The sequence below is a fragment of the Corythoichthys intestinalis genome, chromosome 13 (genome assembly GCF_030265065.1).
Source record: "Corythoichthys intestinalis isolate RoL2023-P3 chromosome 13, ASM3026506v1, whole genome shotgun sequence".
Lineage (NCBI taxonomy): Eukaryota > Metazoa > Chordata > Actinopteri > Syngnathiformes > Syngnathidae > Corythoichthys > Corythoichthys intestinalis.
The window spans coordinates 52079327-52095525 of record NC_080407.1 but is presented as its reverse complement, the minus strand read 5'-3'; the positions used below and the strand labels follow the sequence as shown (position 1 = coordinate 52095525).

Below are 16199 nucleotides of genomic sequence, written 5' to 3'. Positions count from 1 at the left end.
TACACTATTTCAGCATTGAATCAAGACTTAAATATATGTTTTTGATAAAATCAAAGTTGTGCTTGAGTATTATTTGTATTTTTTTATTTTCTTGGTTCATAAATAGTGTTTCCACAAAATGTACATCCAGCTCTAAAAAAATACACAAACTGTACAGAACAATATTTCAAAAATATGACATTTTTTTTGCATTATCATGTTAAATCTTGTATTAAACATTGGCTGTCATTGACATCGACAGACGTCTAATTTAAACTTGCCGGCTATGAATGCTTATCTTTGACTGCCATTCAGGGTGATAAACGTCCGATCCAGGACTCATGAATGTCCATTCATTAGCCCCTCCCAGTCCAGGTGTATTGGACATTTAGGGCTTAATTTGCAGTTTCCTTGGTCGGATCTGGACCAAATCATCAAAATAGATTTCTAAATTCATCCAGCAAACAGATGAGACATCTGAAAAATGAAAATCCTATGCAAATACAAAATCGCACGATCATTCAACTGATCGGGATCATATTTAGCGTCTCATCCGGAAGACGGAGGCATGGTGTCGCGTGGGACGGGACATCGGCTCCACTGCTACGGCGGTCTTCCTTTCAAAGTCCAAACAAGTGGCATCAGAACTGCGGGGAAGACTGATCGGTGTTGACAAAGTACGTGGTCAGCTCTCCTTTGCCCTTGACGTTGATGACTCCTCGGAGTGTGATGCCGTAGCCGACGCTCTGGACCACCTGGGCCGTCTCCTCCGTCACCTGGACGCGGAGAAGCAGAGGCGCTCGAACAAGAAGGGAGGTCGATTAGCGTACGGCGACTGACCTGTATCCTGTCAAGCACTCCCGTGCTGTCCATTCTGCTCGCCACGTTGACAGAGTTCCCCCAAATGTCGTACTGCGGTTTATGAGCCCCAATGACTCCGGCGATGACCGGGCCCTGGTTTATTCCTGTAAATATACATTTAACTAGAAAATGGGGATGCTTTTCTTTCCAAAGAGTTACTTTATGTTCATTTTGGAGCATTTTTGGACTTCTAGGGCCGTCAATGCCAGCCATAAAGTGCTTTTTGAAGGGTTATACAATGGCATCTACCAGTTAATACTAACATTAAGCTAGCAGGTGTTTGAAAATGTTTTAGTTGATTATCTATTTTTTATTAATCATTCATCGTTATTGTATTTTTCGATCATGTTTTTTCAGAAATAAATACAGCCAACCACCAATTGTGGAAGATCTCCTACTTGAAAAGATTAGAGAGGCCTGTAATTGTCAACATGGATAAACCTCAACCATGAGAGACAGAATGTGGGTAAAAAAACAGAAAATCACATTGTTTGATTTCTAAAGAATTTATTTTCAAATTAGAGTGGAAAATAAGTATCTGTATTAATGGCACCTGTGTTAACTCATTATCGGCATAAAAGACACCTGTTCACAACCTCAGTCAGTCACACTCCAAACTCCACTATGGCCAAGACCAAAGAGCTGTCGAAGGACACCAGTGACAAAATTGTAGACCTGCACCAGGCTGGGAAGACTGAATCTGCAAAGAAATCAACTGTGGGAGCAATTATTAGAAAATGGAAGACATACAAGACCACTGATAATCTCCCTCGATCTGGGGCTCCATGCAAGATCTCACCACGTGGCGTCAAAATGATAACAAGAACGGTGAGCAACAATTATGGTCAGACGAAACCAAAATAGAACTTTTTGGTAGAAACACAGGTTGTCGCATTTGGAGGAGAAAGAATACTGAATTGCATCCGAAGAACACCATACCCACTGTGAAGCATGGGGTGAAAACATCATGCTTTGCAGCTGTTTTTCTGCAAAGCGACCAGGACGACTGATCTGTGTAAAGGAAAGAATGAATGGGGCCATGTATCGAGAGATTTTGAGTGAAAATCTCCTTCCATCAGCAAGGGCATTGAAGATGAGACGTGGCTGGGTCTTTCAGCATGACAATGATCCCAAACATACAGCCAGGGCAACAAAGGAGTGGCTTCGTAAGAAGTTCCTTGAGTGGCCTGGCCAGTCTCCAGATCTCAACCCCCTAGAAAATCTCTGAAGGGAGTTGAAAGTCTGTGTTGCACAACGACAGCCCCAAAACATCACTGCTCTAGAGGAGATCTGCATGGAGGAATGGGCCAAAATACCAGCAACAGTGTGTGAAAAGCTTGTGAAGAGTTACAGAAAACTTTTGGCCTCCGTTATTGCCAAGAAAGGGTATATAACAAAGTATTGAGATGAACTTTTGGTATTGACAAAATACTTATTTCCCACCATGATTTGCAAATAAATTTAAAAATCAAACAATGTGATTTTCTGTTTGTTTGTTTTTTCCACATTCTGCCTCTCATGGTTGAGGTTTACCTACGTTGACAATTACAGGCCTCTCTAATACTTTCAAGTGGGTGAACTTGCACAATTAGTGGTTGACTAAATACTGATTTGCCCCACTGTAAATAATTGACGAAATGTTACGTCTATTTCTAGACGCCCTGACCTGCCCTGTTAAAAAATGCTGTTTTGCTAGCATCTTACCGATCCGCAGTTTGAAGCTGTTGAAGGAGTGTGTGTTGATGAGTTCCAGTTTGTTCATTAGAGCAATAGCAAACTCCACCATGGCACGTACGTGACTGTAGGACATGTCGCATTTCTGCAGGGAAAGCCAGACTTTACATTTTAAAGGCGTCACGACAAATTCAGCAGCTACAGCTAGCCAACGCGTACCTTCTGGTCGTCCCAGGATTGCGTCAGTCCCGCGGCCGCCATGTACGTACTGCCGATGGTCTTGATCTTCTCCACGGATGAAAATTTCGGCTTGGATAACAGCTGAGCGACAGAACGTGACAACTTGAGAACGGTAGAACGCCGGGAAGGAGACGGCGTTTCTACCTCATCAAAGTCGGCGATGATCTCGTTGAGGAGTCGCAGACACTCCAGACCGTCCCTGTTGAAGCTGCTCTCGCTGTAAAATTCCTTAAACTGAGGCACCGAGGCGAACATGATGCACACGCACTCGTACGACTGGCTGTACAGGTCCTGAGCGCGAAAATGAAAGATCTTCAGATTTCAGCAGGAAACCAATTCCAGTTACATAACACTGAAAAGATGCTTCACCTGGTTGCGCACGGTTTTGCCGATGAAGAAAGACGCCACATGAAGCGGCAGAACGTTCTGAAGGAGAAGCTTGTTGACGTTCTCCACGGTCTCCATCTCCTCTTGTTCTAGCTTGAAACAGTGCTCCAAAAGGAAGTCCACGCGGCAGCCCAGCTCGTCCTGATCGGAAAGACTGATTCAAACCGTTGTGTGACAGCAAAGCATGATAAAGCACTTTTCACCGTGAACTCGTTGACATTATGATTGTTCTTTAAACATAGCCTAAATTAAATAGTTTCGGTCTAAACAAGACATGGAAAAGCTTATCCATGCATTCATTTTAAGAAGATGGGATTCTTGCAATGGCGTTTTTACAGGTCTTAACAAAAAAAACATCAATCCGGGTGCTGCAGCTAATACCATAATGTGCTACAAAACACTTCATGGCCTTGGACCAAAATACATGCTCGATTTGCTTTATCCTGAAGTCAGTATGTATCTTGTCTAATGCAATCGAATGGAGTTGTTATTCTTAGAAACTGCAGACAGTTAGTTTTGCCTCTGATAATCATGGACTTTTAACTGCCAACCAGCAAGACTCATGACTAGAGATGTCCCTATCGATCGGCATCCCGAATACTGAATTGCATCCGAAGAACACCATACCCACTGTGAAGCATGGGGGTGGAAACATCATGCTTTGCGGCTGCTTTTCTGCATCCCGATCGATCGGGTCCGATCACGTCATTTTCAAAGTATCGGAATCGCCCAAAAAATATCGGACATGCCTTTTTTAAATATATATATATTTTTAAATTAAAGCGTTTTCTAATTGTATGGAACGTTACAGACATAATATGTTACACTCATCCAGAGTCTTTAGTTTAGGCTTAAGGTAGGGTTATCAAATTTATCCCTTTTACGGCGGTAATTAATTTTTAAAAATATTTATCACGTTAAAATATTTAACGCAATTAACGCATGCGCTGCACGACCCACTCACGCATTGTTGCTTTCAATCTGTAATGGCGCCGTTTTACCTGTATATAGAGCTAAAAAGCAGCGTGAAATGAGTAGAGTGAATTTTGGTAGCCTTTGGAGCCTTATTTTAATTGGCTAAAACCTTACAATCCCTCTCCCTATGATTAGAAATATCGAGGATTTTTTTCTTAACACCCTATGTTATTTCCCAACGCAGAGAAGATATATCAATTGGTACCACTACGCACAGTCATGGTTGCACTTCCCATCATGCATTTGGGCAGAACCGTTCAATGGCTACAGTATCATTTACTGAAAGCTCAACAAATACACTAGATGGCAATATTTAGTCACAATATACAAAGTCACATTTATCCTTTAAGAATTACAAGTCTTTCTATCCGTGGATCCCTCTCACAGAAAGAATGTTAACGTAAATGCCATCTTGAGGATTTATTGTCATATTAAACAAATACAGTACTTATGTACTGCATGTTGAATGTATATATTCGAGTTTTATTCATTTTTTCTTAATGCATTGCCAAAATGTATATGATCGGGAAAAATTATCGGGAATGATTGGAATTGAATTGGGAGCAAAAAAAAAAAAAAAAGCAATCGGATCGGGAAATATCGGGATCGGCAGATACTCTAAAACGATCGGGAGCAAGAAAACATGATCGGAACAACCCTACTCATGACCTAATCACCAAACGTTCCAGACACACCTCATCATCTTTACAGCATATAAGCAACGCCGAGCCATCTGTCTAGCGTGCATTTCTCTACACAGCTTTTGTTCTGTCATTGAATGCATCCAGAAATTTCTGAAATTAAAACTGTGCAGTATTGATTTCTTGCCTCCAGTCTTTATTTTGCAATCCAATCTAGCCGTCTCACCTAAATTGAAAATGCCTCGTTTTTTTTTTTTTTTTTTTTTTAATATTAAACTTTCCCGGCGTTATTTGGTTGTGTAAATGCTTCATAATGATCATAAAAATATGTAGACTATTTAAACATTAAGAAAACTTGCATTTTTTCTTTTTTGCGTCACTCCAACAAAAAAAAAACAAAAACAAAAAATTTCGGGGTTTTTGGGCTGGGCCTGTAGATCTGGTTAATTGATCGGCTCAGGCCGGGTCGGGCTTCAATACCAGCGAGCCGTGTCGGGTCGGGCTGGATTTTTTAGGCCCGATCTAACCTCTATTGCACATATATAGTGGGCTAGGCCTACATTTAACTTTTGTTCTACATTCCAATTTAGTTAATGTTTTGTTTTCAACTGAATTGATCCCTGGATTGATATTGCGATAAAGATGCTGCTGCACTACAATATTGTCTTTGTCGTTTTCTTTAATATTTACTTGAATATTTTATTGATGGGTCGTTGTGACTAAAATACAGTGACTGTTATTACTGATTTTGCACAGGAGTTCAGATGTTGCACTGTGTGAAAGGTTGCTACTGTGTGTAAAAAAAAAAAAGAAAGCCCTGGTCTCATTCAAAGCACTAATTAAATGCTGTGATTTGTTTTTTTAATATATATATCTGAAAGTATTTTCATTTGACTTCAACGAGGAGTGACACAAGAGCCAATAAAAAGTTGTTTAATGTCTGACCGCTTGTGTTGCCTCATGATTCACGAAAAATATGCTTTGCTTTAGAATTTTAATGCATCCCAGGCTTTCATGTATCGCGATGCATTGCCGAATCGAACCGAATCGAATCGTGGCCCTCCGAATCGTAATCGAATCGAATCGTGAGGGCAGTGCTGATGCACACCTCTACTAATAACCAAACGTTCCAGACACACCTCCTCATCTGTACAGCAAATCAGCAACGCCGAGCCATCTGTCTAGCGTGCATTTCTCTACACAGCTTTTGTTCTGTCATTGAATGCATCCAGAAATTTCTGAAATTACTTCTGCGCAGTATTGATCGCTTGCCTCCAGTCTTTATTTTCAATCCAGTCTAGCCGTCTCACCTGAATTGAAAACGAACACGCGGAGGACCTGAAAGAGTGCCTCTAACAATCCCTAAGAAGCAAGGCAAAAATATTGCCTTATTGATCTTGTATTAGACAGAACACGCACCTGTCTGGCCAGGATTAGGCAGACAATGTAGAAGATAGCCAACCAAACGCCGGACATGATCCGAGGGTCCTTCAGCACACCGGGCCTAAAAAGGGCGCAAAGTCATTGCATGACATTCCAAGGTGAAACTGTTGACGCGTTCACTTACTTGGTGGTGTTGTTGTACAGGAGGCTGACCAGGCAGGAGGAGCGGCCGGCATACACGTGGAGAAAGAGGGCCAAGTAGACCACCACGGCCAGCGTGAGGAGCAGAGCCTTCACCGACAAACAAATCCTGACGAAAACGATTATTCCCAGCATGGCCAGCAAGCAGCAGTACAGGTAGTACTGGAGTGGAAAATGATCATATTTCAGCACCGTGTGTTTGTTGAGTTGTGTGAGCATCATATGAGGTTATGCAGCACCAGTCTCTCTGTAAGGAACTTTTTGCTAATATTTTTCTGGTTCTACAGTCCCTGACAAAAATCTTGTCGCTCATCCATTTTGTAGAAACAATTGCTAATAACCTGACTTTTAATTAATCAATTGGTTTCAGAAACGGCTCATATGAAAGCTAAGACCCTCCCAAATGATGTTGAATGTACAAAAATATATTTGTTTCACTGATAAAAGATTTATCATTTAATGAAGACATAAAGGTCCAATTTTGGCAAGACAAAAGTTTAGTCGCCTACAGAAAGTAGCGTGAAAATTGAACAAAAAAAATGTACTTCAAATCCCAAAAGAAGTTACATAACATAAGCAAATTAAGCAGTGGTGCTGTGAGATCTAAATTTGATATTTTGTAGGACTTCCATGGGCTTAAAGGTTGGTGGGGACAATTTGAGCATCCTGAAAAGTTGGTAGTGTTATGTCCCTATCCAAACCTACGCCCTTGGTAGAGGATGATTTCAACTCACGGGCACGGTGTACAGCTTGAGCTCCTCCAACGCCCTACTGTCGTCGATTTGGGTGCAGTTGTTTCCTGGGATGAAAACCTAAGGCGGTAAAGTCAATAAAACACAGAAGAAGGGAACGAACAGGGCTGGGAATTTTATCCCCTGTGCAATTTAAAATGATAAATCTTTTTTAAAAGCCTCACAAAATTGAGGATGGCCATCAGGAGTGTGATGAGCAAACTCAAGCAGACGATAAACAGCCGCAGCGCCGCCTTGGCCGAGACGCTTTGAGACAGTCTCGAAATCCACTGGACGCGGCGCGGTGTCTTGGAACGCATTTTCTTCAAAAACAAGAAAACGGAAACATTAAATACTTGTTGATGTTTTTTGTCGGAGAGTGCGGCTGAGCCTACCCGCAAGTAGCCGCAGAACGTGAAGGACAAAAGAATCACCAGCACAGGAAAGGAGGCGCCGTAGGACACGGCTAATTCAAAGTTCCTGGTCAGGGTGCGAACAGGTTGAGTTGACAGAAATGATATGAATCATAACAACGGGGGTGCCGCTCACTTGTCAGAAACGAGCATCTGGACAGCAAACAGGGTGACAAAGACCAAGGCTAGGCAGCTCATGGACTGGTGTAGGCCTTTCACCTCTGACAGGCGGAACTAGAACACACCCACGCACAGAGATGTAATACAAAATCACAATGGTATGCTAACTTCCTGTTAAGCTGGTGACTCTACCTGCTTCTCCAGCTTCACATCATTGAACAGCAACGTCAGACAGTCTAGTCTCTTGGCTCTCCTCCTGAGGTACAGACAAAGGCGCCAAGATTGTCATCCATTGAATTATGGTACGTGCCAATGTAGTTACCCCAGTCAAAATTTGTATCCCCTGGGCAAAGCCATATGGAGGTAGATTTGTGTCTTTATTATTCAATTTAAAAAAAAAAGTTGTTTCAAATAAAGAAAAAAAAAAAAAAGTTGCTTCGACCAAAATATGCATTTTCAACCAAAAAAAAAAAAAGTCGTTTCAATCAGAAAAAAAAAAATGTGTTTGAATGCAAAAGTAAATTTGAAACTCAGTATAAGTGTGAGTGTAAGCCATTTTTCTTTGATTTTTGTTTTGTTTTGATTGATGCAACTTTTTTGATTGAAGTAACGTTGATTTGTGTTTGGGCGACATTTTGGCTAGGACATTTTCGTCTTTATTATTCAATCAAAAAATGAGTTGCTTCAAAAAATATATATTTTCAAAAAGAAAAATCACCAATCAAAAAACCATTTCAATCATGGAATAAGTTTTTGAATGCGAAAAAATGAACAATTTGCATTTGAACACTCAAATTTTTCATCGATTTGATTGAAGCAATGCTTTTTGTGTTTGGGACATATTATTTGTGTCTAAATCATTTAATCCCCCAAAAAGTTGCTTCAATCAAAGAAAAAAAATCATTAAAAAAAAATAAAATTGCCCTCCCCTAATTTTTTGGGGGGAAAATTATATGCAAAGCAAATGACGATCAAAGTTGCTAGTCACATGATTTGTTCAAAAAATAATTTTGACCCATTATAAAAAAAATATTTTTTTGTTCATTTCATTCATTTTTGTTGCAGTTTTATTGCTTTACAACTTTTAAATATACAGGAAAGTCAATTACATGCAATGACACTTTTCGGCCACCGTGGGGGGCCTGGCCCCCTTGGCCCCCCCTGAAAATCCACTTATGGGTACAGACACAAATTAGAAAAACAAGCCAAATATTTTGAAAAAAAAAAAAAATCTAACTTACTTGGCCATGTCCAGCGTGTCCAGTGATCCCCTCACGCCGTTGTCGACGAATAAGCTGCGGGAGAAATCAGGAATTAAATCGTGGCCTTTAGGAAGCAGCGGTGCTTTGCAGAGACAGGTTACAAGGAACAAACAAATGCTAAGTGTTTGTATTTTAACGCACAATACGTGTCATTTTCATACCAGGAGGGGTTGTTGTGACAAGGAGGTCCTTCCTGGAGAAATGACATATTTTATAGTAGGCATAAGGAATTCTGCAATGTATCTCGCTTGTAGCACGCGGTGGACATACGGCCAATGACTGCTGCTGGTTGGCCGTGGTGGCGTTGATCTTCTTGGAAGGCTTGCCGTGATGATTGCTGAGATCGGCGAAAGGCCGGATGTTCTGCCACGACTTGAGGTACTGAGTCATGCGCATGGACGCCCGCTTCCTGCTCTCAACAGTGGCGAGAAGGTTCCCCTGGAATTAAACGAGCCGCGCGGTTACACCCTTGGGCTTCCGTGGTGGTAAGCAGTATTGTCACAGATTACTTGAAAAAGTAATTTAATTACTGATTACACCTCAAAAAAGTAATCTAGTTACTTTGTCATCAAATGTAATTGACTTTCCAATGATTGAATTTAAAGGGGAATATCAGAATTTCGCGCTAGCTTAGCCACTCTGGAGCCCTGAAACTAACAAATATCTGACAAACTGCTTGGAATTTGTTGAAATCAATTCCACCGACCAATTAAACCCCGCTAACTCTAAGATTAAGCCTAATGTCAAAACTTCTGAATTTCGAGTTATGGTTAACAGCATATCAGTGCCAATGTAAAAACAATGCAAACTGACTGCACAAAATTGCAAAGGTGGTGGCGGGTGCGGATGCGCGTGCATAACCTGGAAGTACTCCTCTCAACACACAGACGGTCAATTTGGCCACAAAACGTGGCGGCAACTAAGCACTTTACACTCAATCGGATTTACAACACATCCTACAGATGCTAAACGAACACATCACCTCACGGCATAAATGTGCAACACACATATGATGTAAACAAAGCTTGCCAACTTGGAGCGATGAATGCCCGTCGTTGCTACGGCAAAGTTATGAAACGGCCGCGCATGTCGGGGGTCCAACCTTTTGCTGATACCCTTCAGAATGAAGGAAATATACTCACCTTCATTCATGGATATCCACAGATCAACATTCCCTCGCAACGTCTCAACATTCGGCGCCAATGTCCACCCGCCTCAGTCCCACAACACGTGACGCGAGACCAAAACAGGAAATAGCTAAGAGGTTGTCATGGAAACACGTACCGGGAACCTTTTATTTTAGCATTTTCCATTCAAAATGCTCTTCGTACATGATTACAATATTCTTCATTCTGCATACGTTATGAGGCAATGAAAAAACAGTAACGCAGAGACACTAAGGAAACTAACTTTAATCAGATGGCTGGTGTAGAAAAATGAACGCGTTAGATTACTCGTTACTGAAAAAACTAATTAGATTACAGTAACACGTTACTAACTAACGCGTTACTGAGAACACTGGTGATAAGTCATATGGCCGCTCACCATTTGAGGTCTTTGTAGCGTGCTGTTTGTAGTGTTGGGGTCAAGCACCAAGTAGGTCTGCCTTCCCCTCAAAAGCGGATCACGACTCCCCCCGTCGCCATCCTCTACTTGGTAGGCGCCGTTCAAGTGTCGCAGAGTCTCCTCGGTGATGTGGACTCGCCTTGAAGAACATAAAGAACCCATTTGATTGCTTTTCTTGGCGGGAGGACACAACGATTTTCATTTCTGTGTTCTCACCCGGGGACGCCTCCTGACTCCATGTGATTGGCTAAGGTCACGTCATGTGACCACACGTCGTATTGCCATTTTTGCAAGCCGATGACCCCGGAGAGAACGTTACCCGTGTGAACGCCAACACGCATGCTGATCTCGACTTCTGTGGCCTCTCGTAGTTTACTAAAAGGGGTCAGAAAAAAATATGTAATACCTGCCGCCAGTGGTCCTGGTGCCGGGATTGGCGGTGGGGCAGCGTAGGGTCGGTTGCCAACGGGCTTACACTCGCAAGGGATTCACACGATTACTGGGTTCTAGATCACTGTGCTGATTTGTGTACACTCCACTCCTTCCTATCACTTAGGTGATAGTTTCCCCCAACCCCCTCCTCTTCCCATCCCTGAAGGCCGGTTGATGGGAGCGCGGGTGGCCCGGGGGACCACCCTGGATCCTGGGGGACGGGGGACAGGGGGTGGGGGTTGACGATGGCCGTGGTCCTGGGTTGGTGTTTCCGCTCGTCTGCGTGGCTGTCGCGTGTTTGGTTGGGCTCGTGTGCAGCTGGCTGGTTGTGATTGGGCGCGCTCGGGTGGGGGGTCCTGGTGCCGGGATTGGCGGTGGGGCGGCGTCGGGTCAGTTGCAAACGGGCTTACACTCGCAAGGGATTCACACGATTACTGGGTTCTAGATCACAGTGCTGATTTGTGTACACGCCACCCCTCCCTATCACTTAGCTTTTATAGTTTCCCCCACCCCCCTCCTCTTCCCATCCCTGAAGACCGGTTGATGGGAGCGCGGGTGGCCCCGGGGACCACCCTGGATCCTGGGAGACGGGGGTGGGAGGGGGGGTGACGATGGCCATGGTCCTGGATTGGCGTTTCAGCTCGTCTGCGTGGCTGTCGCGTGTTTGGTTGGGCTCGCGTACGGCTGGTTGTGATTGGGCGCGTTCGGGTGGGAGAGTCCTGTTGCCGGGATTGGCAGTGGGGCGGCGTAGGGTCGGTTGCCAATGGGCTTACACTTGCAAGGGATTCACACGATTACTGGGTTCTAGATCACAGTGCTGATTTGTGTACACTCTACCCCTCCCTATCACTTAGGTGATAGTTTCCCCCAACCCCCTCCTCTTCTTTCCCTGGTCAACAGGCCCCCCACATGGTGTCAACCAGAAATAGATCTAGCTGACAATATCACCAACATATTAATAGTTAGTGTAGATGTTTAATGTGTTTCTTGTTGTTGCTTTTCTTTTTTTTCTTGTGTTTCTTTTTTTTTCTGTTCCCCCATTACCTCTTTCTGTTCGCTGCTTTGTCATAATAAATGAGGTATGTTGAATGATCACAATGGGAGCATGTCATACTCTCAATGTGAAACATTAAAACTGTTCAGACCAACCCGACACTTAGACTTCCATTCTTCGTGTCAAACAGCTGAACAGAACAGGTTTAAAAAAGAAAAAAAAAATATGGCCTACAAATCAGAATGAGTTTGGTCTAAACTTCAAACAAGCTTACCTGATAGCAGTGCACATTTCCAAGCCCATCTGAACACAGTTGCTAGCATGCGTCGGGATGGGATCAGGCAGACCGGATACGCAGTAGTAGCAGTCGCCCAAAATTTTGATGCGAAGACATCCGTTCTTCTGCAAACCGTGAAGGTATACGAAGCAAACGTGAGGCGATTGTGCCAAACTCGCCTAAACATGCAATCGGACCGGACATTTTCATACCTTAGCGATGTCGTCGAACCTGCCAAAGAGCTTGTTGAGCACAGCAACGAGCTCTTCTGGCGAGCAACTACTAGCCAACTTTGTGAAACCCACAATGTCCGCGTATAGAATACTAGAGACAGACGAACACACATTGAGCACAAAGTAGGCGTGACCTAATTCAGACGGTTTCCCTCGTCACCTGACATCTTTGTGCTGTCGGACGTACAGACTGTGGAAATTATGGAAACTATTTTCTTCTTTATCTTCCTTGGGCTTGCTCAGTCTCTTGATCACCTCCGATTTTAGCTCTATGGCGATGTAGCGTGGCAAGACCGACAGCAAGAGCTGCTCCTGTTACCAGGAAAACAAAACAGATGGGAATCTTTCCCAAAAACAATTCTTGAACACACGCATCGATTGGAAGCAAACCTGCTGGTATTTCCTTATTTCCTTCCGGGAGCGGATAGCGCTGTACTCCTCCCTTTTCTGTTTGGAGACCCTGAGATCGTGCTCGGTGGTCCACAGGTGGAAAATCCCGATGCAGTTTACACACACAAAGAGGATCCCGTTAGCCACTAGCTGTTTAGAAACAACAGATCAGATGTGACATTAGAATGTGAGAAGCTGGTTTTCGCAGCTCAGTTGGACACACCTGCACCGCCAAGTCCGGCGTCTCCGGACTTGTTACCGAGACGTAAACACTGATGATGACGATGTGCGTAACACTGGTCCAAATCCCAACCATGAGAGCCCAGGCCATAGAGAGAGGCAGCACTGTGTAGACACTCAGGGACAGGAAGAGAAAGAAGGCCACCTGAAGAGAAGAAACAACAGAATAAGAAGCAAGCAGTGAAGTCTGATTTGCTCCAGGCGTGACGTCATTCTAATCACCTGCTCCCACGTAGTGACTGGTCCTCCCGTGAAGATGAAAACAATGGCGGTGATGTACAGCGTCCCCCAGACAAAGAGTGCAAGGGCGCCGGCGCAACGCCTCACGGTGGCCAGCCATGGCAGGCACACCAGCAGGCCGGTGCTCAGACACAGAACCACGCACACGATTGACAGAGCTCCCACGTGGACGATAATGTTCTGCGGGCGTATGACCATGTACCTTAAGAGAGTTTAACAACACAGTAGATACCAAAAACTGGGGTTCTCACCCTTCCCGTGGTAGGAATAAGGACAATGATAATAACACAGAAGGCCATCGAGAGCACCAGTCCCGCCAACATGGCTGGCGTCTCCTCCACACACTGCAAGCATCCCTTATGCACGGACCTGAAGCAGCAGCTGACATCTTCGGTGACGCTGCGACGGGACCGTACGCTTCCGCGTTCCTTGTCACCATCAGTGTCCTTTGGCGAGACGCCGTTCTGCGCTTTCTTGCTACTTTTGGAAACGAGCCTGTTTTTTGACCTTTTGCTGGACTGACGCTTGTCCACAGTGTGCTCAAAGAGGTTGACGGGAGAAACTGAGCTGGTCTTTTCCAGGGAGCTTCTGCTCAGTTCGCTTAAGTCCCCGCTTAAAGCGGTGCTGGATTGCGTGCTCCCGTAGTCCGAGTCGAAGCTGAAGTCCATGTTTTGCGATGGGGTGACGACCTCGGCATCGTCGTTCACGTCTGTTTCCCATAGCAAGGAATCTACCTGAGGTTCGACTGTTTGGCTTGGTGGTCCTTCCGCATTGGCCGATTCTGCGATGTCAGCAAGTTCAAGCGCATCTATTCCAAGTTGGGGGCTGCCGTCCACCGCCGATGCCGCAGTTTCTTCTCCGGGCCGCATCTTCAACGCTTCTCTGCTATAACAGAAGCCCGACAGACGCGCTCCTACGAAGAACAGTCAAGTGATTTCTTTACAACCCTACAGCAGAGGTGACCAAACATTATCTTCCAAAGCCATAATCCAATTTGACATTTATTCTTTAATCACATCTCCCTATTCAGAACCAAAACAAAAGCAATCTGCACTAAGCTGACCTTGACACTGAAGGCAGAAAGTGGAGCAAACAATTGCGCTTCTGAGACGCGCCTCGACAAATGACGTGCGATTGGTAGAAAACAAGGAAGCAAGAGATGAGAAAGAATTTTTCTCCTGCCTCGGGCAATGTCGATGGTTTATTTCACTCTATGATGTGGTTTGGGCACCCCTGAGTCTATGTGACCACCGACAAACACCGAGTGTCTCCCGTTCGGTGGTAGCCATCCCCCTTCAGAGAGCGCTCAACCATCAGTCTTCCTGTCGCAAAAAGGGGGTCAACAAAGCATGACAATGCAAGTCATAATTCTGGTGTAATGATACCCTTTGGTTGCCTCTCTATTATGCTAAACTCGTTTGTCTGGCTATTTCACACACACACGGTTCAGGTGTGTACTGGAATGGCATGACAGTGACGCACCCATCGTTAACAACTTTCCAGTCACCCCCTGCTGACAATCAGCTGCTTTCATCTCCCATCGAGAGATTAAGTGACAAAACAATGAAATCAAGTAGATGCGGCGCCTGACAAAATAATTGTTCTCACAGGTTCCAGACTAGATATATTTCAAACCTAAACGACAAAAGCGGATCAATGCCAACCAGACGAGCAACCGACACATCTGTAAATAGATGCTTTGCCATGACAACATGAATACTTTAACATTGCTTTAGTCGCTGCCAAATCCTCCTACTTTAAATGGATTGGACCTCTACTAGTGATAAACTCATTCAGAAGCAGTATAACAAAGAAGTCCCTTCAATAGATTATCATTCACATCAACTTCATTGTATCTGTTCCTCAAACATTAGTTGGTCTTACCTCGTGCCAGATGTCCAACTCAGTCATACTCCACTTCCGGCTGCTTTCTGTCCACTCAGAGACAAACGAAAGACTTTGACACACTATCTGGTCCCCAAACTATGTTGTCGTCAGAAGGACCGAGAGAGCGCCGGTACAGGTGCGCGAGCATTCCAGCACCAGCGGACACCCAAGCCTCTTATTGTTCACAGCAGAGGTGGGAGGGCGAGTGCGGTTGCGCACGACGCCAAACCGCCGCTGTAGGAAGCTGGCTGGCTATTTTAAAAACAATAGCAACAAAGGTAGTTGGCACGCCCACACGCAGCACTCAGCTGTCAAAAGTGAAACAAGGACAGTATTCCGCTGTTCTGTGCGTTATCTAACAGAGGTTCCTAGTTCCAATTTTTGGAAGCTAGGACGAGAAATGTTCACGAGTGGTTCCTTGAGTGTCAGACCAAGTAGGGTCTACTGCTTTGACTTATGGTTGGCAATGGTGATCACAAGTTCATACTTGGAGTTAAGACATAGCCACAGGCTTTTGTCCTCAGGAGTTACTTCTTACAACTGAAAGTCCAAACTGTCGGAGTTCACTATTTGGAACTTTGTTTTGGGAAACGGCCTTGCGTATCCCAGAATGCAGTTCACAATGGAGTACAGACGTTTAAGCTGTTGGGAAACAGCAACATTCTTTTCAACAGGTGTTAACCTTGACCGAGAAAGAGTTATGACATCATGAGCTGTTAGAGAAATGTTCTCTGGTACATCAGTATCACCTGGTGGACACTAGCGGTACAATCAAAATGCTAATAAGCAGGAGAAGCCTTAGTTGGTTTGAATCAGGGTTCACTAAATCCGGACCTCGGTGCCACTTTTCCTGTCGTGTTTTCCATGTCTCCCTCCTCCAACACACCTGAATCAAAAAAATCAGGATCATTATCAGGCTTCTGGAGAGGTTGCTGATGACAGGTGTGTTAGGGGAGAGAGACGTGGAAAACACGACTGGAAAAATGGCACCGAGGTCCGGATTTAGTGAACCCTTGTTTAAATCCTATTTATCTGATACAGGGGTGCCCAAGTCCGGTCCTCGAGAGCCCCTA

The 16199-nt window shown here is 44.3% G+C and overlaps 1 protein-coding gene across 1 annotated transcript; it reads right to left on the bottom strand.

Annotated features, from left to right (window-relative positions):
* Positions 1–12: 12 nt before the first annotated feature.
* On the bottom strand, positions 13–15929 carry LOC130928216 (adenylate cyclase type 4-like). Its single transcript, XM_057854576.1, has 26 exons — positions 15124–15929; positions 13491–14152; positions 13222–13419; positions 12983–13144; positions 12760–12909; positions 12530–12681; positions 12349–12460; positions 12134–12261; positions 10650–10808; positions 10413–10572; positions 9138–9305; positions 9029–9060; positions 8847–8900; positions 7798–7861; positions 7622–7719; positions 7468–7552; positions 7258–7395; positions 7076–7153; positions 6325–6503; positions 6177–6261; positions 3124–3282; positions 2899–3045; positions 2734–2835; positions 2545–2659; positions 820–944; positions 13–755 (listed from the first exon to the last, which is right to left on the bottom strand). The coding sequence occupies exons 2-26, from the start codon at positions 14106–14108 to the stop codon at positions 621–623; spliced, it is 3603 nt and encodes a 1200-aa protein (XP_057710559.1). The 5' UTR covers positions 14109–14152; positions 15124–15929; the 3' UTR covers positions 13–620.
* Between the last annotated feature and the right edge of the window lie 270 nt (positions 15930–16199).

Excerpts from the sequence above, each read along its gene's own strand:
- LOC130928216 (XM_057854576.1), bottom strand. The coding sequence starts at position 14,108 with ATGCGGCCCGGAGAAGAAACTGCGGCATCGGCGGTGGACGGCAGCCCC. Across the intron at positions 12,262-12,348 it reads GGTTCGACGACATCGCTAAG|AAGAACGGATGTCTTCGCAT; the intron begins GTATGAAAATGT and ends CACGGTTTGCAG. Across the intron at positions 9,061-9,137 it reads ACCAGCAGCAGTCATTGGCC|GAAGGACCTCCTTGTCACAA; the intron begins GTATGTCCACCG and ends TCATTTCTCCAG.